This window comes from Desmodus rotundus, chromosome 11 (assembly GCF_022682495.2).
Source record: "Desmodus rotundus isolate HL8 chromosome 11, HLdesRot8A.1, whole genome shotgun sequence".
Classification (NCBI taxonomy): domain Eukaryota; kingdom Metazoa; phylum Chordata; class Mammalia; order Chiroptera; family Phyllostomidae; genus Desmodus; species Desmodus rotundus.
The window spans coordinates 37,414,181-37,440,384 of NC_071397.1; the positions used below are offsets into that span (position 1 = coordinate 37,414,181).

The 26,204-nt window shown below is 35.1% G+C and overlaps 1 protein-coding gene across 1 annotated transcript in view; it reads left to right on the plus strand.

The window, feature by feature from the left end:
* The window catches only part of BCKDHB (branched chain keto acid dehydrogenase E1 subunit beta), a 209,187-nt gene that overhangs the window by 145,641 nt on the left and 37,342 nt on the right, over positions 1-26,204 (plus strand). The window contains exon 9 of the mRNA XM_024576580.3: positions 8,437-8,523. Within this exon, the coding sequence (XP_024432348.2) occupies positions 8,437-8,523 (87 nt within the window). The remainder of the gene's footprint in view (positions 1-8,436; positions 8,524-26,204) is intronic.

Below are 26,204 nucleotides of genomic sequence, written 5' to 3' on the forward strand. Positions count from 1 at the left end.
GAGGAGGTAGAAAAATTGGAACCCCTGTGCATTGGTAGTGGGAATATAAAATGGTGCAGCTGCTATGGAAATGGTACAGCTGTACCTCAAAAAATTAAATAAAGTAGTACCATGTGATCAGCAATTCTACTTCTGGGCATATACCCAGAAGAAGTGAAAGCAGAGACTCGAGCAGACATTTTATACGCCCACGTTCATAGCAGCATTATTCTCAATAACCAAAAGGTAGAAGTAATCCCCGTGTCCAGCAGATAAATGGATAAACAAAATGTTGTCTGTGCATACAGTGGAATATTATTCAACCTTTAGGAGGGACATTTTGGCACATTCTACAACAAGAATAACCCTTTGAAAGCATTGTGCTAAGTGAAATAAGTCAGTCACAAAAAGACAAACACTGATGATTCCACTTGCATGAGGTGCCTAGAGTAGTCAAATATACAGAGACAGAGAACTGAATGATGGTTGCCGGGAGCTGGGATGAGTTCTTGTTTAATGCACACAGCAGGGGAGTGAGACTCATTTTCACTGGGGGCCACATCAGCCTTGAGGTTGCCGTCAAAGGGCCGAATGTAATTTTAGGACTGTATAAATGTAACTACTCCTTAATTCGGGGCAAGGAGCTTGATACTGCCGCCAGGTAAAACAAGGTGGAGGGCCGGATTCGGCCCGTGGGCCTTGTTTGCCGCCTGTGGCGTCCAGTTTCAGCTGGGGAAGATGAACAAGATCTGGAGATGGATGGTGGGGATGGTTGTGCAATGGTGTGAATGTGTTTAATGACACAGAAATGCACCCTTAAAATGGTTAAAATGTTAAAACATACAAATAATACTGTCTGTATGGAATTTTCAGTGGGCTCATAATCATCATAACCTAGAGGCTAAACTAGGCAAATGAGCTATTTGTGAATTATCGACCCCTTCTCCCCTTCATGCAATGTGTGTATAACACCATGGTAACAAAACAGTATTACTTGATAAAGGTAAACTGCTTGAATTAATTAATAATAAATGTAGTGGAATGCTACCATCATTGATCTTCACTGTTGGGTCAGATTCTAAATTTGCCAGGTATTGTGTAGTATCTATTGTACTCACACTTTCTCACTTGTTAGAAGAGTATAAGCATATATACAGTAAGGTTTTAGTTAGTAGTACCCCTGAATGCCTCCTGCCATAGCAAACTCTGAAGAAAAAGCCTGAAGAGCTTTTAGGATGGAAGTAAGAATAGATGTAGAAGATACAACACCCTAATTTTGTTTCAGAAGTATAGCTTGATTTTATAATAGTAGTCCTTGTTAACGACTTCTTTAAAATTCTGTAACTTGGAGGTCAACAGTATTTACATTCAAATGACATACTATAATTTCTTCTTTTCATAAAAAGAAACTGATAGAGTTGAAGCAGATATTAATTACAAGTTTACGGAAACATGTTAAGTCCTGCTGGAAAGTGATAGGGTGGTAGTAAGAATGAAAATACATAAACAACTTGAAAAGTCGCTATTTCAATCTTTGTAAAATAGTGTTGGCACACACAAAAAATTATATTGACTCCTAGATGTTGTGAGACTTTGCATGATATTTAAAGTAATTGGGTGCCCTGACTGGTGTGGCTCAGTTGGTTGGACTTCATCCTGCAAACCAAAAGGTTGCCAGTTCAATTCCCAGTTCGGGCACAAGCCCAGGTTGCGGGTTCAGTTCCCAGTCAGGGTGTGTGCAAGAGGGATCTGATCAATATTTCTCTTTCTTTCTTTCCCCTTTCCCTTCTCTCTAGAATCAGTAAAGGAAAAAAAAGCAATCTTTTAAAAATATTCACAAAAAACTAATGGGGGAGGTGGAAAAAAAACTTTTAAGACATATTTATTTATATACTTAGCCATGTTTAACTACATATCTAGTAAATGTCCACCAGTCCGGTGCAGTACCCTTATCATCATGAGATGTGACCTGGTGTCAATAGGAAAGGAAAGTATGGTCAGTATGAAGGAAAGGGTACATTGTGTGTCTGTGTATTCCAATCATGCACTTAAAAATGTACGTAAAAATGGAAACATGTTCTGTACTGCTAACTCCTTATTCTACAAACAATCTGGAGTAGGAAATATCAGTGGAAGAAGTTGGCCTGGGTAGTCCTCTATCAGCATGAGAGCAATGATTAGAGCTTAGCTTTTAGGACTTCCCTTTTAATGCCTTCCATAGCGTGATTAGTCCCTCTGAAGAGCTTGAAGACATCAGAAAATTGTCAGTGATTTCCCGACAATTTCTGACAGGAGTCTTGTCAGCAATTCATTTAAATCACTGTCCGTATGCTTTTATAAAAAATAATATTAAGAACATTTATTGAGCATCCACGACCATATATTAGGTATGTGGTTAGCTACAGAAATACTTGATACTTTCTGAATTTTATGCTCATGAGTGATTTAGAGTCTGCTGGAGGAGATAGCGTAGACATACTCACACACACCCTATGAAAAAGAATACCCTCCAAATCAAAGAAACAGAAGATACTCTGTCCCAAAATAAGAAAGTGCATATTTGTCATATGCTATATTCTACAGTAGATACAAATATAAATAACACAGAGTTTCTGTCTTCAAATTTGTGATTTTGAGTGTGTTTGAAAGGGGTAAAAAGACTGATGTCCACAGGGCTGTCCTGTGAGGTAAATTAGTAGTGTTCCTAACCAGAGGTACAGCAGTTAGCGCCGCCTTGACCCTAGTACTTGTACTCTTGACCTCAAATGGTAGCTGAATGCAAAGAAAAGGAAAAGGCAATGAAAAGGAAAGCAGGAAGAAGGTACAACGGGGTTTAAAATTGGAAAAGCCTGCTTGGGAGAACCATGGAGAAGGGGCTCTATGAGGTGGGTCTTAGGGAGGGATAGAATGCCTGCCAGTTTGGGGAAGGAAGTCAGAGACGGGAGAGCGTGGGCCACATTCACAGAGTAGACTGACACAACTGGAGCCTGGAGGGACCGTGAGGAACCAAGCTGGAAAGGTAAGATTGATGGGCAGAAACACGTTTATCTGACATTTTGAGGTAGCGCTCAGAAAGATGTCCACTTCCAATTTTTGCCAAAGTGATTTTTCACAGGCTGTTCAGTGTTTCAGCTCTGATTATACAAATAATTCAGGCAAGAATGAATCAGTGAGGAAGTCTGAAACTTTCACGAACATTTCATGCCTCCATCATATTATTTGCATATTCTTCTGTTGACTTTACTCAGTTCTCTTCATGCTCTGATTGCTCCCTTACCTACTTTTTCCACATGGGTGATAAAACTCTGAGGATTTAGGTTTCTCAGCTTACACCACTTTCCTGCAATACCAAATGTAATTGTAACTTCACTGCTAATATCCTTGCCAAAATGGACTTTTCCGAACTTTCCCTGGAGTTCGTGATTGTTATTTCTGTTTTAGCATTGGCATCTCTCCAGTAGAATATCAGCTCATGGCCTAATTGTGTGTGAAGATCGCTGATTAACAATAGTTACTAGACATATATTAATACATTCGTTAGCCTGGGATTAATTGTGACGTTTTTCTGGTTAATTTTTCTAATTAGTAGCATTTGGCTACTAAACAAGAAAACATTTCAAAAACTTAATTCATTTAAAAAAAAACCCTTAATTATTTTCAATAGTATTTGAAGCTAATTAAAATTATGTCTTTAATTATTGTAAGTTGTATAAATAAATATTGTTTTTGATTAATGAAACATGAGTATGATTTTACTATTACTTCTGCTCATATGTATTTATAAGAAGATTTGCTTTCAAAGGAAACAGAAAAGATCAATTTTGATGTTTCTCTTGCTTTTCATTAGCTTTGTATTTAGACAGAAAACGTTATAAGAGGTATAAGTTGCCTCTCCGAAGTGTTAGTTTCCTATTTACAGCAGTCAGAAAAGGCGACTGAACGTGGTGTTGGTCAGGCTGAAATGCTCTGTAGGGGAAAAAAATCTTGCCATATATTTTGAGTAAGCAATAAATACTATATATCAACATAATTTGTTTTTTGAATGTCACTGTCACACTTTCAGGCATATGCAAGCTTAATGGTCTGCCTGTCTGCATCGTCTTCTCCTGGAATGACAGTTTAACAGTTTTCCTGGATGGATTGTGTTAAAATCTTTAAAAGCTACATTCATTAAAACATCTGTTCAATGTTTGGACAGCCAAAATCTGTGCAATAATTTTAATGGATTATAACTTAGCAATTCTCCTGTTATCACAGATATCTTATTGTTAAAGCTACATTAAAATATTCTCAATTTGGAGACTATTATTTCATATTTAAATTGTTAAGGGCTGTGCTGAAGTATGCTTTTGACTATTTGAAAAAAAGATTTTGCCAAGAAAGCAATAGTTTTGTAAGTTAAATAAGGACATGCTTAATATAGTTAAATTATTTTAATAGACTTTTAACTAATTAAATTTCTTGAGTGTCTACCATATTCTGAGCATTGTGCTAGATATCCTGCCTAGATAACTTGAAATTATAGCCATTAGTAATGATATCTGGGTAGGAGATAGACAATGGGAAATAGTCATGAAGTGGCCCAACCAGAAACAAGGCATCTTCGGGATTCTGTCAGAATCCAGGACAGTCGAGATGCTTCTGTTGTTGGCAATGTCGTCCTCTTTGGAGTGTTCAGATTTTGATAGCTCCCCTTGTAGTAGTATTCTGTTGTTGTCCTGGGGAAGGGGATGCTAACTAAAACAGTGAAAAGGCTGAGGTTCCTGGGGAGAAATCTAGGGCAGACCAAATGCTAATCCACTTAGCAGCCTACAGGCTCTTTCACTCCTTGCCTTTTAGAATTGTTTTTTAAGTTTTCTTGACACATCAAAGCACTTTTCTTTTGTGGTAGAGGACACAAGAGAACATTTATTGACAGTCTAGTCCCAATTGGTACAGCCTTCCCTGGTACCTTTGTCCCCTCTAATTTACTGGTGCTCTTGCTGCCTAAGGCCAGGTTCCTTGGAGCAAGCTTTAGTGGCTAGAGGTTGAAGAAACAGATACTGGAAAATCCAGCATTTTGTGATTTTTGCTGGCTTTTTGATAAGTTCAACTTTCATATTGACAAGTTATTTCAACCTTTGCAATTTTTTCTAGTAGTGAAATACATTTATCTCAGAAGAAAAGTTGAAACTTTAAAATTGACTTTATTGTAAAAGAGAAAATCACTTTTAAAGTATTATTTGTATTTATATCTATAGTTATTTACTTTAAAAAATTTGACAGCTATCTCCATTGAAAGGCACAATATTAATTTTTACTAAGTATTTCAAAATGCTAAATTTGGCTAGAAAAATTTCCCAGCAGTTATATATCATTGTCCCTCAGTGTAAAAGGTAATTTTTAAAGGTAAATATTAATTGCCTTTATGGTTGACAAAAATGTGTAGTTTGATCAAAATATCTAATTAAATCACAAAAATAGAAAGAGTAACACTCTCTTCAATTTTGTATGTTTGTCTAATCTAATTATAATAATAACAAAGTGCTAATAATTTCCAAAATAGTATAGAGGCCATCATCAGAAATTTCAGTAAATTAAAATTGTGAAGAATAAAAAACACATACCAAGTTGAATTTATATTATACCTTACAAAATCATTGAACTGTATTTATAGACTCAATCTTCTAATGATATATGCTAATTATATTTGAGGGTGTGACTTTGAAGCATCAGTGTTACTTCTAAATTTAAGCATTTTTCAGAATTTTTATTTTATACATTTCAATACTTTTCAGATATCAGAGTTGATTTTAAGAAGCAAAAATGGAATGTATGTACTTACTAAACTAAATGGCAGTAATCCATGTAAAATGCTGAGCTCAAAGCCTCGCACAAAGTGACTCCCGTGGCAATCGGCTGTTTGTGACTGTGACCAGTACTTCTGACTCTCCTTGCCACACTCTCTCACTGGTGCATACACCACGACCATTTCCATACTCACAGCAGTACTACGTTTCATTGTGCCTACCCTGTAGCTCTTGGTGTTTTAGAAATTTCTGGAATTATTTCTGCAACTATAAGATCATAACTCCTATTGAAGAACACATACGTTTACATAACACACATACAGATGTGTTGAAGAACTTCACCTTCTGGGATACCAATAGCTTATTTCCCACCTTCTCTAGGGTCCAAGAGCTTGTGGGTCAAGAGGTGAGTGGGATATGATCCTGGCTTGCAGCAGATCATGCAGAGACTGACAGGGGAAGGCTGCCGGTTCCTTGTGTCTTTACTGTGCTTGTTTGCTGCTGGAGTTTGGGTTCCCTTGTATCTTAAACTAGTTCTAAAGTACCATGAAAAACAGCATATGTTTCTTAAAGGAAATTATGACTTAAACATAATATGTATTTGCCTTCAACATTAATTCAAACATTTTCCCTTTAATTTTTATTTATTTTAGTCTTACTGAGAATACTTTCAATATAAAAAATATTTTATATAAAGGAATAAACAAAAGTCCCTTTCCTATAATTCCTTTACTGTCATTCCTCACGAGAAATAAGTTTTGGTAGTTTGAAATGAATCCTTCCAGACTATTTACGTGTGTCAGCTCTCTCTCTCTCTCTCATATCTATGTGTGGCTATGTTTCTTGTTGCTCTCACTGCTGTGGTGGTTGCTTTTAACAAAAATGAGATTATTGTTCTGCAATTTGCTTACTTTATTAAACATACATGTATCATTTCATGTCCCTAGTCTTCTTAGTCTTTTTCACGGCTCTGTAATACTTGACTATTGATACGTCTTGGTTTACTTAGCCTTTCTTCTTTGGAAAGACACTCCGGGTCTTTGGATTTCATCTACTTACACATCATGTAGCATAAACTCCAAGGCTGGAAGCTTTTGTCCTGGGTACATCTGTGCTTAGCTTCCCCACTAATCACTTTGTAGGCTGTAGGAAACCTATACTGTCTGCCTAGGTTGCTTACTGGCCTTAAGAGATTATACTAAAGGCTCTCATATGATCTTGGATTGGCCTCAGCTCAGAGTACCAATTCTTGTTATGTGCAGTTTTAAGGTAACAATAGCACTTTTACAGAAATTTTCATTTCTACTTCTTAAAAATACAAGATACACCATCTAACTGAGGTGGATTTTAGTTGTCATCTTTAGACACTGTCACATTGGCAGAAGTCTGGGTTTTTGAGCTGTAAAGAAGATCTGATTGTCAGATCTGTCTGTTTTTTTTTTTTTTAATCAGCAATTTTTAAAAATCAGGGCATCTTTTAGAGAATTCTTTGAGACTACATTTGTAGTGTGTGTGTGATTGCAGAATAATTTTGTCTCTTTATATTTTTAACCCAGTGCATTGAAATTTAATCTGTGACTATCACAAATGGCATAATAAGTCACCATCATAAAAATCCAAATACCAATAGTCCAAGGTTAGCATTTCATTTGAGGGTGGGTATGGTGTTCATGAAATTTTATGTTTTTCAGTCGCTCTGTACTTAGTAGCTACAGTAACTTATTTTTGTCATGGTTACTAGCTATATCTTAAAGTTCAACATGCATTGGTTTAAAATTGCTGCATACTTTTAAATTCTAAACTCTAATTGCCTAAAATGAAGGGAAAAATTAATTTATACACCTATTTTGCTTGGAAGATTTTGTTCCATATTCAGAAATAGTAATGTAGAATTTAAGGAAGGTGATAAGTTATTAGAAATGTAGAGGAGGAATTACCACTTCTCTTTGGTAATGTAATTGTTGAGCATATTTTAAATAATAGCTTGTAATAATTTGCTGTTGGTTTTAGATTTTTTACCTTCCAACAGAGCTGGTATCCTGTGATACCATTACTATACTTCCTGATTTATTATTGCACAGAGTATATCACACACAGTATGAACAATCACACTGAGCTGGCATTGAGAACACATCTTTATGATTTGTGACATTTTCTGTGTTAAAATGGAGTTGAGATTCTGAACCAGGTTTTAATGCACATGGACAAAGAGGGTTGTAAACCTTGTACTTTTACAATGATTTCTTCTTTACAGGGCTCCTTGACTATCTGGTAGCATGAGCTTTTTTCCTCTGCTGCAGCGTTTACATGCTATTGTTGTGTTTTCCTTCTCCACAAAACAGTATTTCCTAAGAGTTTTTGGTTATATGCAAATATACAGTCTTTTATAATGAAAGCATTTTTGGTGACATGCATAGAATTAGAAATCTTATTTTTATTTTGTGCTTGGATTATAAACTATATTGAAAAAAATTTTAAAGGGCAAAAATCAAATGACCGTCCAGTTGAAAGAGTTGTATTGTAACTTATTTGGCCTAACAATGAACTACTAATTTTTTTATTGTTTATCGAATTAAAATAATTTACTTCTATTTCTTAATCAAAACTACCATCCTATACTTGAAATTATGTATTCTTTTCAATATGAGGTTTTCCTTGTCTTTTTCAGTCTGTAATCAAAACAGGACGACTGCTAATCAGTCACGAAGCTCCTTTGACGGGCGGCTTTGCATCGGAGATCAGTTCTACAGTTCAGGTAGAGTAACTTTTTGGCATTGATTTTAACATTTATGTAATTGCACGTGTCTATTCCAAGAAAAAAATTATTTATCACAATATGTAAAAGGATGCACTTTTTGGAAATGCACATTTTTCATTTGACTCCACTGTATTCTAGTTAATGGTCTAATTACATCATCTAGAAAAGACACCTTAAAGTAATAAAAGCTGAGAATTCCATTATAAGAAGAAAATTTCAAAGTTTAATAAACTAAGGTCAGTTATGTTTACTAAGATAACAGGAAAACCCTTTTAAATTTGAATGTAATATTTCTTGATAAAACTTAAAACTTATTATGAAATGTGTTATTATAAAATTGATCTTCGATTCTCCTGCCCTCACCTAACAAAAAATGAATCTGTCAAAATTTAATAATGTGAATTCAATAATTTCAAAATCAATAATTCAATTTATTAGTTTAATTAGTAATGTTTTGTTATGCTATTTGTAACAGTTTAGAAGTAGTTTAAAAACTTATTTCTGTTTTAAAAGTATTCAGTTAAGATGCTGCATATCAGGAAAAATTTCAATGCACCTCCTTATAGATAATTTTTACTTAAAATTCTTATTCACATTTGTATCACAGATATGAATAAGATGATTTAAATGATTTTCATTATCCCTCTTAAAATTTAAAATTACATACCTATTTTAAGTGTGAAGTATACGCATTTTAAACCTAAGAAGCTTTGCAGTTTGCAGGCATTTTGCTTTTCTTTATGGGTATTATTAAAACACATACAAATTGAGAATTCTTTTAAGAGTGTATATGGTTTAAAAATTAGATTGTAATATATAAGAAATGGTTTTAATTTTTAAACTTTTAATCAGTAAACAGTGATTTCTACTATTAAATATCTTTAAGCTCTAATTGAAAACACTAAATATTTTTAAATTGGGTGAAGCATATTTAAACATGTTTTTAAAGCTAGGTCAAAATAATCCATAAGTAGATTCAGAAATAAAATGTATTATTATTTTTACATGTTATTTGTAGACCTGTTATTTACCTATTTATTACATAAATTAAAATTTGAAACATACTGTTTATTATATAACATGACTGTCCAGTATTTATTGTGCATTTTATTCATTGAGCAGCATAATGTACTAAAACTGTACAAAAATGAATGTTGCAGAAATGAATTATTTCAACACCAAGATGCTATTTCAAGTTAGAGGGGAAACTGGAAAAGAAACTGGGGTGTTGTGACTCTTGGTTAATATGTGGTCCACTAAGGCCTTTGAAGTGATAGTGTCTGTGGCTAATAGAAAGAACCTTCATTTGACAACCTTATTTTGTTTTGTCTGTTGAATGCCATTTTATTCTTATCTCAAAGATGGGTCTGCATTGAAATATAAAAGAAAGACAGGTAGAACATATATAATTCGTCTTGTGAAGTTAGCTTTCTCTAAGTATGCCTTTTAAATTTGATCTTCATAAAATGTTAGTGAGTTGCAATAGAATGTAACATATTTTTGAACTTGGAAGGAATTAGAAAGATTGTCTAATCTAATGTCTCTTGGTCTTGAATAATATGTGGACTTGTGTTAACAAAAAAATATTTCCCAGGCCCCAAGAATACATGTATGAATTCCAGTTTGAGGAATACCATATTATGAGCTAAACACAGTCAGCATAAAAAGCTAATATCGACAAGATCCTAAACACTTGTATCAGATCAGAACCTGAAATTATGTGATACTAATAGGTGCTGAAAGTTATGAAGGAGATTATCCAGAATATAGTTATATTTATATCATAACATGGAGACACCAAAACAAAACAAGACACTGTGTAATACTCTCACACTCCTGAGAATATGCCCAGAGATCCTCAGGCATCTGCCATCTGAGAAATCCTGACCACCTAAACCATATTCCTTTCTTTAGTTAAGTGTTCATCACTCAGAGTGCTTGTGACTTGCCCAGTTTAAAAAAGATGGTGAAGCTCTGAGGCTGGGACAGGAATACTGAGTAAATACTGTACGTGCACCTGCAGGGTCTATTCAAAGCCCCAACGCCCTCCCAGCCTCTAAGGGGAGGATAACAGGTTTAGATTCATTATAAAATGTTCTTTGTTTTCCATGTTAAAATTATTCAACCAATTAACCAAAAAGCTAATTAAAGCAATAATGTAAAATTTGTAGGGGAATCTGCATTTGGGTTTTGGGGAATTAGAATTTGACTTATTAATATGTGAATAAATTTGAAAATGTTCACAGTTTTTGCTTAATTCAAATTTTATTTGCACAAATAGAAAGTGTGAAAAGTGAATTTTAATAAAATACAATCAACGTAGTATCCCCAAAAGTTTGCCTGCTGGCTTTTATGTATTGATAAGGGAGAAAATGAAAGAAAGCTAGATGCCTTGAGAGATTTTCTTCTTTTTTTGGAAATAATTATTGCATATAATTTGGAGTATTCTGAATAACAAAATCCACTTTTCAGTAATTGTTTCTTGCACACAGTCAACTAAATGCAAGGTACTATAACGAGCAATTTCTTCATGGAAGGTCTCATTCCCAGTTAAAAGTGAAGCTTGTGTCATTATTAGTGCCTTGGGTTCTTTAAACTGAAGTCACTGAAGTGTGAGGTGCAGCTGCTTTCACTGTTCAGAATGAGCAGTATTTCTATATTTCTTTTTGCTGTGGATACTCAGTAGGGTTAAAAACGATGAAACAGGGTTAAGATGTTTTCCTTGGGATGGCAGAGAATAGGTGCACAGAGAACTTTTGATTGTTGTCTTTGCAAAGAAGTTTTAAATTATGGATAAAATAATGTATAAACTCGAGCACTATTGATTAAAAGAATGAATTATTCTCCTTATTGTATTGGTGAATGTAAATTTTATGTGAAAGTGAGTATACACCAAATAATCTCCATAAATACTATTTTGTAGAAGATATTTGGTAACTTTAAAAGCTCAAAGCTAATCTTACAAAGTTGCCCTTAAAAATTATCATATTTTAATGATTGTTATTTTATTATCAAGTAAAATAATATTTATAAATATTATTTTATTATATTTTAAACAATATACTGATTATTAGGAATAAAACTACTGCTTCTAAATACCTTCATATCTGAGAGCATGATTTTGCTTTTTCAAATTCTACATATCCATATTAAAAATAAAAAATCGAAAAGAATACAGCACTATAGAGAATATTGTTTTAAGGTTATAGTTTTTATTTTTATATAGAAAAATTACATCATGCTCTACAAAATTGGATATCAAATAAAGAAACATTTTTGGTTGGTGTAGGAAAATTTGCTGGTATTACTATTAAGATTATTTTTAGTAATAGAGGTAAAATATGGAAAGAATGAACAGAAAATATGTTTATATTTTATTTACATAGTTTCCCACTTACTACAGGTGGCACTTCCATTATATAAGAAGTTCAGTGTCTGCATCTTAAGTTTGTTCATGTCTGTTGCCTCTTTTTCATAAAGTCATTTATTTTATTATTTAAAAAATTTTTATTGTTAACAGTCTAAGTTTGAAGTAATGTTAAACTCACAAGAGTGATTATGAGATTACTTTATGTTGAATATAAAAATTTTTTACTTATATTTGTCGGTAGTTTCTTGATAAAATATATGTTTACAAAAAATCAAAACCAGTAGTACCTTGAATCGAAGAACTGCTTTGCATTTCTGTTGGATTTAATCTGAAAGTTAACTGGGAAGCAGAACAAGCTGAGGTCTGGTATATTTGGCTCCCCTCAGGGGAAGATTTCTTGGTCGGTCATCCAAAGCTTCACTGTCTTTTCCCATCTGATTTTACATTCCCATCTGTTCTCATTTTGGGGTGAGGGAACTTTTTCCTTCTTTCATTTGACACACACACACCAAAACTTGGAGATGTGCTTCTTTGAGGGAGTTATGCATCCCATTGTGCAGCCTGATTTGTGGAAAAGTGCAAAGACAACAGAGTTTAGGTAATTCATTGACCTCATTGCATAGTTTGAGCAAAGATTTCATTGTTTCAGAAAATTATATGAGTTAATTTTATGTGATGTTGTATTCCTCAGCTTTATGTAACTACAGCTGTAAAAAAAAACTTTATTGTTTAAGAAAAAGGTGCTAATCTCATCTACTTTAATATTCCTCCAAATGAATTTATATGTTCTAGAATGCAATATTCAAAATAGGCATTATTTATTTAAATATTGAGACCAAGTCATTTGTGGTATTTTAACAACCTTAAGCTTTAAATAGCATACTTTTTTTAAGCTTTGTAGAAACCAAACTTTTTTAAAAATTAATTTCTAACACATTCTCATAATAAATAAATCTTTAATCTGATAGGCTGTGATAATAAAAAATGTTTTTTCTGGATTCAGTGTTTAATAAGTGTGCCAAAAATTTTAGGGATTGGGATTGGCTTAAAGGTTTGAATTTTTTTTTTTAACACATGGAAGCAATAAGCCTGTAATAAAGAGTCCAGTTGGAGGGGATGGTAAGTTTCCATACATTGTTCCATCCTTTCTGGGCGATCTCTTTTCCTAGAATAAGAATGCAGAAATTGTACATACTGACATATATTTTTTAAGGTAATCATATTCTAATAGTCTGTGAAGATTTTTATGGGGTTTATACAAATCATTGTGTTAAAAATTTTTCATAATTTCAAATAAAGGGATTTTGCTTTTCTTACTGTTTCATGTTAGAAAGGATTCTACAGAAAGATTTTATCTAATGAATTAATATTACTACCAAATTTATAAGCAATCTTAAAAGAATCAATCTGAAGAAGAGGGAAAAGGTCCTAAGTTTTTATCATTGGGAAATACCTTTAATCAAAATTACTATGTTGATAAAGTAAGAGTGATCAGAGAAAACTATCAGAGTAGTAATTTGATGAATAGTTTACTGCAATTTTATAATCTTAATTTTTTTAAACTAGTAATGCAAAGCATTTGCTGACAGCAACAGATACAATAATCAGGAGAAGTGCACTTCTCTACTAAAATTTATTTAGATGGAGCCAAAGCATCAGAAAGGCAGTTTAACCCAGAGTGTTCAGATACAGGATGGCCTTTAAAATGGCATTTTGCCCTAAAGCCTCTTGAATGTTGATTACACAAATAGATTTTGTAGCCATAGATCAATCTGAACCAAAACCTGAATTGTTCAGGGACACGCCGTGGATGGGGCCGCTAACGTCACAGTCGTTCAACCCATGTTATACTCGTTCTGCTTCCTTCCCCCTTGGCCTGGCCACACCATGTCTCTGACAATGGCTCTTTCTCCTTTACCCATCAGTGTAAGTGTGGCCACATTTCTCCTGTCAGCCCTCTAATTCTCCCCATTTTTTTCCTGGGTGAACTCAAACCATTTGCATGGCTATTCTTGAAACTTTTAAATTCAAATTTTCAAGAATTGTTCTTGAGTGTTAGACTCAGAATGCCAACTGCATGCTCAGTGTGGTAGTGATAGGAAATTTGTATGATAAAATAGTTTATATGGAAGGATTTTAACATGAAACAGCAAGAAAAGGTAAACATCAGCATATGGCTGGCTATCTTCTGCTTTCTAGAAAGTGGCTTATATCACAATGAGCTCTATTTCTCCTCAACTTTTTCTGGACATTTTAAACATCTTCTTCAGCCTCTCATATCTTATCACATTACTATTCATTATTTTCTAGAAATACACATCAAATTTTGTTCATTCTCTGTTTGAAAACCTTCAATAGATCTTCTTCGACTATAGAAATAGATCCTTATGTCACCATTCAGGCTCCTCATCTGTCCAAACCAGTGTTTCCAGTGTTACTCCTCACATTTTTTTAATGACTCCAGTATGCTGATCACTCAGTTCTTTCAACCAACCTTTATTGAGTATTCTGTGTACAGCCTTAACTTGGACATTTCATTCAAGAAATAGAGTCCTTGTTTCAGACACACTTAACAAATTAGTCAAAGAAATAGATGCCAAACAGATAATGGTCCTGTGCTAGGATAGAGAAATACCCAGAAGACTGTGGAAATATAAAATACTTAGTCATCTAACCCAGATATGACAGCTGAATTAACTCCTGGAGCATAAGTGTGATCCTGTGAGTGAAGGTGGGTGGGGATTCCAGGCAGGAGACATAATATGAATAAGAAGGCAAGAGAAATATTTGATATTCTAGGAGTTAAAAAGGTTTTGGTACAATTGCATAGTAACCTGTGAAGCTTGTTGCACAAGGTAAGGTTCAACAAGCAGATAGGAATTAAATCTTAAAGAATCTTATATGTAATACTGAGGAATTTGTTTTGTATAGAGGAAGTAGACATGATAGAGTAGAGCCAGCTTGCAGAGAAATAAATCTAGTTCTTCCATATTAATGTATTTAAAATACACTTTATAAAGTTCCTGGCAAATAGGAAGTAGTAGAAACTAAATGTCGGGGAGCTTTAACGCAGCCCCCCCTGGTCCGCCATGGATGAAGAATAAGTCTACCAAGACATGATCTGCTTGGGGAGGAGAGGTGGCCGATTCTCTCAAAGGAGAAGGGCCCAGAGCCTTTCCCTCCATGGGCTTTTATTAGGTTCATTCGCATAGGAATACAGATAAAGCTCATCAATCATTGTCAGTCAGTAAGGGTTAAACAATACATGATTTACAGAGAACTTTGAGGGCTTATTCTGAGTTATAGACAATTAGTTAGAGGGCTATAAAACTTTAGGCGCCAGACTCATCTCAGGTCTGGACCCTTATCTTTTAAGCTGAGGGTACAAATTGTAGGTTTCACAGGAATGTATGTATTTTTCTTAGGCCTGATCACCCTGGGGAACTCACCCTTTCCAGCACAGGACTGCACTGCCCTCTGTCATTGTTTCAGGGTTAAGTCAGTCAAGGGAAGTAAGGCAGCCAAGAGATTAGGAGACTTCTTGCAGACAGAATGAGGACTCAGGTTATTTCAAAGCCGAGGGGCGAGGGTCCATCACCCCCTTTTGCCACAGCCCCCCGAGTCCTTCCCTGCGAGCTTATCCCTGGTGACCAGAGCCTGTCTTAGGTTGATCCTCCCTTGAGGATTCTTACCTGTCATTGGCTAACTGGTCAATATCAGGGCCAAGCAGGGTGAAGTGGGCAGAGGTGGCACTTCTGCCAAGGAGATAAGCTTTGTCTCCTTAGTGGCTTATGGTCCCAACTCTGACTCAGCCTTAACCATGGGTGGGTTACAGCCTCTGAAACCAGGCAGGGCGGTTCCCAACAACTAAAAGACCAATATACATCATTTAAGGCCAAATGGTGTAATTAAAGGATTTTAAGCAGGAGAATAAAGATTTACAATTTAGAAAAACTCTGGCACTATGTTGAAGATGCATTGGGAGGGGTGAGGCAGGAAGTCCTAGAGATTAATTAAAAAACTGAGTAATTTAGGTGAGAGATCCAAGTGTCTTCTAAACAGAAGACATGGGAGTGGTTTGGAGGGAAAGATGAATTTTAGAGTAGGAGGAAGACTCTGAAAGCCTTCCTGACTGATTAGGTAGCAGTGGGGCCAGGACTGAAGTGAGTGACAGGCAGGCAGGAGTGCAGAATAAGGCGTAGCTTGGTTTCTAGGTTGGATGATTTTTGAATGGAGGTGCAGTTACTTAACTGAGCTGGGGAATATCATTGGGAAACAGATTTAACCACATCTTTAATGGAAGATTATTAATTCATTTTAGACTTGTAGGATTTGAAATGGGGATGAAAATGGGTCTCTGCAGCTCAGGAGGGAACCTAAGATGTAGGAAAAGATTAAGGAATGATCACCTTGAGGTGATGGCTGAGGCCTTGGGGATGGGTATGACCAAAAGGAAAGGGATAGTCTTTTACAAGGGAAGTTTCTGAAGATGTCTCTAGTTGTACCAACATTTAAAAGGAAGACAGGAAAGAAGAGTGAGATGGAGTGGCCAGAGAGAAGGAAGGGAGGAAGAGAGAGCTGTCCTAGAAGACACGGAGGGAGTTCTACTGTGGAGTCTATGGGTGACAATATTAAATTCTTCCAGACTTTGTCAGTTAAAAGTGACAGTTGTACCTTGAACATAGTAACTGGAAGATATTAGTGGCTTTGATGAAAGCAGAGGAGTAGCTGGGTTGGGACCCATATTGTATTTGGGCTGGTGAGTGAATGAATGGTGAAGATTTGAAACGAGGAATATGGGCTACTGTTTCAACAAACATGACCTTTTTTTATTGGTGATTAAGTACAGTTGTCTCCATTCCCCCCCCCCCCCACCAGTCTTCCCAACCCCAGCCATTCCCACCTCCCACCCTCGATCCTGCCCTCTGGCTTTGTCCACGTGTCCTGTATACATGTTCCTGACAACCCTTCAACAAAATGACTTTTAAGGAAAGGAGAATAATAAATTAGTTAGAAATGAGTTTAGTCTCTTAATGCTCTTTGCTCAGCATGGAAAGCCATTTTCTCAGTTTGAACCCCTCCCTGGCAGCCTCCTTAATTTCTCCCTCTCCCAGCCTTATCCTCTCCCTTCTACCTCCAGCCCTTCTAGCAGCTGGGTTTTAAATACCTCTCCTATCTGTCCTTTGCTTTCCATTCCCCTAATAAACTCTAAATGAACTAAAAAAAGAAAGAAAAAGTAAAGAAAGCTCAGCCACAAAACCTAAAAGAAAAATGTAGGGAATAACTGATACTGAGATAGGTAAAAATTGTTGAGCAAAAAATTTTTTAAAAAGCAACAGGATCAGTCATATTTTCACAGACTAATATATTTGCATAAATGAAAAATTTTGAGTGACAAGAAACAAGCACAACTGACTGACAACTAGGAAAGTTGGAACACAGGACAGCAGACTAATATGTGTACTGTATTAAACATACTTAAATATCAACAAGGAAACTACTGGCTCCTTTATTTAAAAGGTCAGAATCAGATTATTTTTAGAACTATTAATGGCCAGTAAATACAAAACCATATACCATTTATTAAGGCTAAAAATACAAATTTCAAAAATGAGATATCAGTATCATTTGTTACCCATAAGAGTGGCACTGCTTAAAAATTAATTACACAATATTTATCATTGAGATGATGCCGGGTAAATGTAGATATTGATTCCTTTTTCCTGGAACTCAGTTTGGGAATGTGGGTTAAGACGTCCCCTGATCAGGAATTCTAGCAATCGTCACTTTGGTGTTGCACACAGAAGTGCATGAGAGCATTTTCCTCCGTGTCGTTCATCTGATCGGAAAATGTTTGAAACAATATTAATGACAACAGGAGTATAGTTGAATACTGTATTTTTCAGACTACATGATGCACTAGACCATAAGACACCTAGGTTTTAGTGGAGGAAAATAGGAAAAAAAATTTTGAAGCAAAAAATGTGGTCCTGTACCTGCCTCCTGTGACCCCGCTCCGCCTTCCCCTCCCGCTGCGAGTCAGGTAAGCTACATTCGGACTATAAGACAGAGGCCCCCCCCCCCCACAAATTTGGGGGGGAGTGCCTCTTATAGTCTGAAAAATACGGTAAGTTATGAATGTTGTAGATTTATCAGAATCATTAAAAGAATAGTTGACAACACCCTATTTGTATGTGTATACTATTATATTATATGAAAAACTTACTCTGCTAACCTACAGGTGTTTTTCTTGCCCAATTTTGCAAAGAGAGAAAAACCATATCTTTTTTTCTATGCCTAGGAAAAAAATAAGACTTCTGTTGAATTGTATTTTCTTTCTAATTTTTTCTTTATTTTCTATGTATATATAACAATACTTAAAGGCTTTAATTATAATTAGATGTCTCTCCCACATGGCATGATGAGTCTTATAGTTCTTCTTAAATTGTTTTAAATATGAAAGCCCATTTTGCTTATTATGGTTGATTTTACAATTTTATATTTTGTGTTGACACTGTCTCTTAATTATGTACATTTGAGTTTTGGGATGGTCATTCACAGTGATACTCATTACTCAGATGTGTGACGGGGGATAGTTTTAAAACCAGTGAAACTGCATCGCATAAACTTGGTTGTGCTGCGGGTCAGCACTGTCCCCTACGTGTTTGGTGTATTTGGTTCATCACTCTCATTGTGAAAGTGAAAGCAGCGTTATGTTGGGGTATGCAGATTACTTAATTTTCCTCTGTTAGTTGGTCAGTGATACTGACACTAGCATTGCTAGCATGTAATGATACAACCATCGGATCCCCTGCTTATTTTCCCTTCCTTCTTTTGATGTTAGCTTTATGGTGGATGGCCATCATTCTTTCTGAAGTCTCTCTGGACATAATCCAGTCAGAAAGAAAATTGTCCATATTTCATCTTGCTGGATAATGACAAAGTGCCCCAGTTTCTCTCACACAATCCTTCATATTTTTCTAGTCAGATGTAGTGGCCTTTGAGTTAATGGTGCTTTCATATTAACCGCCCTCTTTTTTTCTCCCTTTCTTTGTAACCTCTGGTCAGCCTTTTGTTGTATCTCTCTGGTGGTGTCCCAAGACCATTCCTGTCCATCTCACTTAAGAATGACTGATCTGCCAGTTGGATAAGAAAAATAACTCTGCTAGAAAATTCCAAAGGAAATGTGCTCAGCTGGAAAGAGTATGTGGATTCTTCGGTAAACTCAGTTTTGAAATAGTACGTCCTCAGAAAGGCCCTCCTGGATGCCCCATCCGCAGTAGCTCTTCAGCCCCAGAGTCTTCCTCCCTCACATGATTCTGTTGAACTGTTCACGTAGCCCTTGAAATGTCTAGTGTATTTAGTGTCCTTCATCCCCAATTGAAGGCAAGCTTCATGAGCTTGAGGACCGTGTCTGGCTTGTTCAGGCCTGCGGTCCCGGGGCCCAGAACCGTGCCTGGCACTGAGCAGGAAGTGAACGATGTAAATGAACCGATTGCGCCTGCCCTGCCCTACCGCCAGCCACCAAGCATCGCTGTTGTTAGGCATTTCTTTGAAGGGGAGTGAGTGATATTCTTGCTGGTTTATGTTGTGTGTAGATATTTCTAGTCATAAAGACTGACAGGTTGAATAGCTGTCCTTTATATACCACCACTCCGATTTATTGACCAAAACCAAAAAGATTTGTCTTCGTAAAGTTACTGATATTTTATGCTGTTATCCTTTACATTTCTACTTTGTATCCTTTTAACAGTGTCACTTCTTTTGAATAACCTGGTAGCACTTTTTTCCTCTTCATAATTCTCTAGTGAAGCTAAAGCAGACACTGACAGTTATATAGTTACCAATGAAGTTTCATAGAATGAATAGACTATTAAGTGAGTACAATGGATTCTCTGAAGGAAAATATTACTTTCTTTAAAATGTTAGTGATTTCTATAATTTCCTACCTTTCAATTGTATTTTAGTACCTGAAGAGTTGTAGATTCCTCTCAGAGCAATAATTCTTGAACATCTGGTTGTATTCTCAAAGAAAATTAGTATAATCGGTTTAACATGTTTCATTTCCTTGTTTGGTGTGAAATATTTCAAAAAATTTTTTAAAAATACGCAACTTGTCGTAAAAGTTTTCAAACTGTAATAAGGTTATTTAAAATTTTGTAAATGAGAGAACCTGTATCCATGACCTGTACAGTCCTCTGGCCACGCTGTCCGACATCTTAGCCAAATATGGAGAAGCATATTAAATTTGTAAAGAAATGCTAGTGTTTATTGTAAATGTTGTGTTCATAGTCATAAGGGACTGGGTTGGCCTTCAGGAGGCAGAGTTAAATTTTGCAGCTAGTTTGTCATGCATTTTGGTGGGCCTTAAAGTTGTTGAGAACACATTTTTATTTTGATAATTTAGTGTAATTAACTTTATAGCCCAAATTAGTTTATGTTTTGTTAAGGGGTTATCATCTCTTTTCATGAATGAGTTCACAGCTCACCAAAACATCTTTGAGTTTAAAACAGACATTAAAATAGATTAACTACTGCTAATGAATTTTCTGCTCTATTTGAATCTAAACACTTGTGAAAATAAAGCCATTACAATCAGCACTTACTGCAAAAAAAAAAAAGCAGTTGAAAATGAAAGCTATAAGCTGAAATCATGTAGTTTATAATAATTTTGGTTTTTTAAATGTATCAATATTAATGAAAGTGTTCAAGATGTTGTTTTAGTTTGCAGAAATGACAGAAAATTTGCATTTGATTAGGGAAGTGTTGAATACTTGATTTTTCTTCCAAGTTAATATTAAAAAAGGCACTTTACTTTTAATTCTTGATACATTTGAAGATAAACTTTTCTGTTTCAGTCCTTGAGAGGATCATATAATATTTATTATTTAGATAATTCTGTTGCTGATGGCACCAAGAATCTATTTGTCTTTATCAAAACTATTAGATGAAAAGTATAATTCATGATTATTCTTCTAAGAATATCCAAATATTTATGTTTTAAGAAATACCTTGAGATGACTAACATTTCAAAATCCACATTCATACCACCCAGAGTCATAGTCGTGTCATTGTTTAAAACAAGTCCTGATTGTTTCCTATCTATTGAAAAAATTAGTTTGCCCTTTTCAAAGCTACATTTCTGCATTCCTTTCTTGGGTTGTTTTTAAATTCCCATCTTAGAATACGAAAAGTATAAAATACTATGCCTGTATCCTTTGGTGCTCGCTGAACCAGTTAGACAAAAATCTCACTTTTCCCTGACATGGTTTACATCATTAAATTTTCTAGCACCATTTTTTCCTTTTTTCCACCAGTCTTTTAAAATACCATAGCTAGCTCTATATTAGCAGTGAACTTGGAATTTACTCTTACCTTTATAGTTTGTTACTGAAGAATCTTCTGCCTCTGCACCCTGACAATAAATTTATGCATTATTTTCTTAACCATGAACTTTTCTGGGCATAGATTTCTAAGTATGCATTTTATGAATAGTATTCCAACATGACACAATCTTAGAGTTTATTAAAACCAGCTTTGCTTTGGCAGTTCCAAAAACATAGTTCAGGTACAGTAAAATAATGAAGTAGTATATGTAATTGTTGATAAAATAGTCTTTTATATTTTATGGAATATTTTACTATGTTTGCAGCTATCATTTTGCCTAATAAATGTGTGTTCATTGTTTTATAAAAAACCCATGTATTTTATAAAACTAGGACCCTGACTAACCTGTGTTTGCACAGAATCATGGGTAGCATAGGTGAAGCTAAGTCCTCATGAGAGCACATGCTACCTGGATACCTTCTTAGCTGCAGAGAGCCACAGTATTTTTTTCCTCCTTTCCTTACTTTCCTCCCTCTCTTCCTTTCCCTTTGCCTTTCTTGGTAGTTTTCTCAACGCTGCCCTCAGCAAACGTGGATCTTTGCAACAAAACTATAATTCTTCTCTCACCCTGGACAAACTAAGCATTATTCTAGTAGTTTGTGTTTATGAAAGCCTCCCTCATTCTAGTAGGCAAGAATTAGAAGTGTCCTATAATACTGGAAAAAGGTAAAGGAATGAGGTTGAATGTAGGCAAATACTTTCTTTTTCACATGGTTAATAACAAAAATTATAGAATTAATACCATTTGAAAAGCATTTTTAAAATGGGTCATTTTCAGTATGAAGTATAAAGAATTTTCCCTCTAAAGAATACATGAATTAACTTTTTTACTGATGGTTTTTTTAAATGGTGTAATGGGGTAAGGTGTTATATATGAAACTTCTCCTATGTTGTCAATGTCTTCCAACGATATCATAGCTTACCATAGTTTTAATGGTGCTGTTAGGGGATAATTTGCTAAAGTTGAAATGAGGGGGATTATTATGACACATTCTTCTCCAAATCTGAAATGAAGACAAAAACAACTGGGAGGGACCAAAAAACATTTTTAAATGATTTCCCCTAGGAGTACGCCCAGTTTTCATTTTTTCCTTCAGAACAAATGTCTTTAAAAAATTCCGTTTTGAAATGCTGCTTATACCATTTGAAGAAACTTGCTTGCTTTGTTACTGAATTTTTTGGACCATAAGATGCACCTAGGTTTTAGAGGAGGAAAATAGGGGGAAAATTTTTGAAGCAAAAAGTATGGTCCTAGGAGCTCCTGCCTCCTGTGACCCCACTCCACCATCACCCTCCCCATCCCCCGCAAGCCAGGTAATCTACTTTTGGACTATAAGACACACCCCCATTTCCTCCCAAAATTGGTGGAAAACAAGTGCATCTTATAGTCTGAAAAATATGGTACTTAAAATTGAACAAAATATTATTTGTTCATCATTGAAGAAGCATGTAGTTAATAGTCTGAAACAGAGTTATCTGTAGCATCATCATTGTGTAACCTCTATTAAAAAGATTAAGAACCAAAGTGTGGCTCACTTTCTACCAGCTAATGAATTTGTTTTTCATGGGGACACAGCCTCTAAAGTAATGTTTTCCGAGAGGATACAATTTTATGTTATACAAATAGAGGTGCTTTCCTTGAGATACTGGGAAGGGTAGGTGGTGGGCCCATCAGGTTAATACTAGTTTGTGTGTTGAGTCTTTTCCCTTACAACTGTGAAGCTGACAGTCTCTTTACTGCCTATAATATTTTAAAACTGATAACTATTTCATAGATAAAAATATAAAGTCCATATTATTTTATTTTGCTTTTTGCTGCCGTAGACGTAGAGTATGGTCACCTGTAGTAATGGTCAACTTACCCTTTACACTGTGCAAGTCAAGCATTTTAAGTGCGATTTTATACTTGCATTGGTTTTCATGAAGTTTTTGGTCATCCGTATGTTAAATAGAGCTGGCATCTATATTAGAGTTTATTTATCTGGAGAAGAAATACTCAGATGTGTGTAGTAAGTGACCACAAAGTCGGAGCTTCCATGTCAGGCTAAGAAGTGATCTGTTAGGGAGCAGGAAGTTAGACCCACTTCTGTTTGTCCAATTGTTAAAAAAAACAAAAGAAAAACTTATTCCCATTTTGACCAATTTCCATTACTTAGTGCCTGGATAGGAAGCTTGTCATACAGACAGAGAGGACTTATTTTTGAGAACAAATCCTAGGATTTTTCTTTTGAGTTTTCTAAATGGTCTCTTGTGAATGCCAAAAACTTATTACACACTTTTTTATTTTGCAAAACGTTTAGTTGTGTTATCATGACATAATCATCCTGACACATGCTGAGGACTAGGTGTTTGAAATGCTGACTTTTCTAGTAAAGCCTTACATTGCCAAGTAGGTGATAGAAGCATCTCCTCACACAGCACTATGCATATCTGTTATATGTCGAGGTAAACCTATTTGAATTTTCCAGCTAATCAGACCTTGAAAACAACAACCAGTTCTGTCATTAATTGTGCTTTTACATTTGTTTAGCTTTAAACTGTATTGTAGATGTATTCTTTTCAGTTATAGTGTAAAAGGATAATGGAAAATATATGAAGTTGTGCTGAAACAAAATCCTGAAATAAACTGAAACAAGCTCTGCTGTGAAACAACCTTGCAATGTGAACATATGGAACAAAGCAGCCTGTTTTGGGGGGAAAACATCTGTTGGGTGGCAGCCCTGCTTATGTTTGAGATTCACAGATTATCAGTGTTAGTGTAAATGGGATGACGATGCTTGAAAAAGGGCAGCGTTTGTAGTACGCACGGCGAGAAATGTAGATAGGAGTTTATTTTACTGGAACTAGGAAGTAACAAACATACAGGAAAAAGTCTTCACATGATATTACCAAAACTCAAAGGGGAATTCTGTGTATCTTATGGCTTCAGTTAGTGGGATTTACATAATCCTATGTCGAGATCCATGTTGAGGTAATGCTACTGTAATAAATCTAACAGACAGATGGAGAAAAGAAAGTATTTTCAAAACAAGCTAAATCCAATTATGAGTTACAACTGTGTAAGTCTGGCAAAAAGAGATGATACAGAGACAAAAGAAACTAAAAATTAGGGCAGAGCATATGCAGTTTTAAAAAATCTTAGAGAATGTCTAACCCAACTTCCTACTTCCTGTGCTCGGATCTCTTGCACGGCCATGAGTGTGCCTGCACGAACCTACCCATGGAACAGGCACCGGCTTTTGTGGAAGAATCAGCAAGGCCTAGAACAAGTTAAAAAAAGAATCTACAAGATAGTCAATGCTGCGTGTAACAAGATCTCTTGCAAAAAACTAGTCCACAATAAAGTGAGAACTCTAAGAGCGCTGTCTCCCTGCTTTCCTCCTCCCCTTCTCCTTTCTTATTTAATAGAAGTAGAAACTCTTCAAACATCAACACCCTTCCTTGGGAAGGTCAGTCCTTCTGTAAGTTTGTTCATCTTCTTTATTCATATTATATATATTTTTTCTCATATCAATTGATGATGTTAATTGGCTTTTGTATTAATGTTTTTTGTTAATAAGTCAACCTGCTGTCCATCACCCCGTTTTGTTTAGGAAATTGCACCAATTCATAAGGTGGTACTATAGACTGATTTTTTAATTATCACGCAGATTTTTAGCTTCTTAGAGCTGTGTATTTTGCCTCTGTTTTTATTACACAAATAACAGAGCCACTTAAGTGGGTCTCCAAGAAAATATAAATAGGAGCATCCTTAAAGGAGTGTTCCAAGAATATTCTGAGCTTTTCAGTAATTTTTTAAAAACCTTAATACATGTTAAGGTTTTAAAAATATAGCTAAGTAATCAAGAAATTCAATTACAGGTAATATGGGCCATTTAAGAGTAAACTAGGTATGTACTTAATTTGAAAGAGATACATTTTTTTTAAAGGTTTTTTTTTCTCTTTAGCTCATTTTGTAACCATTTTGCTGGTATTCTCTTTAAAGACACTGAGGAATATGAAAGTGAAAATATGGTACAGGACATAGGGCCAACATTTTTTTACCATTATTATGCCAGTCATCATTCTAAGGTCTTTACCTGGGTTATTTACTGTACATATTTACATGTTTGCATAAATATTTACTATTAACACAAATGTTAACAAAGAATGATACTATATAATAGGAACCACTGGCTTCTTTGTTTTATAGATGAAGGAACTGAGGCCCAGAAAGTTTAGCAACTTGATCAAGATCACAAGTTAGTAGGTAGCAGATACCTAAATATTCTCACAAATATCTAATAGAGGTGTCTTTAACTTTTACTAGAGATACTTTATCGGTTTTTTTTTTTAAGTTTTTATTTATTTATTTTTAGAGAGAGGGGAAGGGAGGGAGAAAGAAAGGGAGATAAACATCAATGTGTTGTTGCCTCTTGAGAACTGGGGACCTGGCCGGCAACCCGGTGCTCAGTCCACTAAGCCGTACCAGCAGGGCTATCTATTTTTCCAATCAGAGACAAATTTTAGGAAAACTTAGTCTGGAATCAGATGGCATTATTTATAACATCATATTTGTGATATTCTGTCTTTGTTTTTTAACAACTAGAAGAATTTCTCTATATAATTTTAAAAGGTATATATTGTAAATTTTCAAATACCAAGCCTGTATCACTCATAGGAGATATTTGGCAAGCAAGTTCTTAGTTCACAGTTCTTCAAAGAATGTAGATAACTAATTGTTAGATGATATATCTGCATGTTGTGAGCTTTGAGTGTGAAAGTTTTGATCTTTAATTTGATGTTCAACTTGTAATGCCATTTCTCGGCATTGGTTATTAACCTTATTTTATAAGTTGACCAGATCCTCACTTAAAAAAACAAATATAACTGAAGGAATCTTTTCTATATTTAATATCCTTTAAAACTTTTATTTTACTAT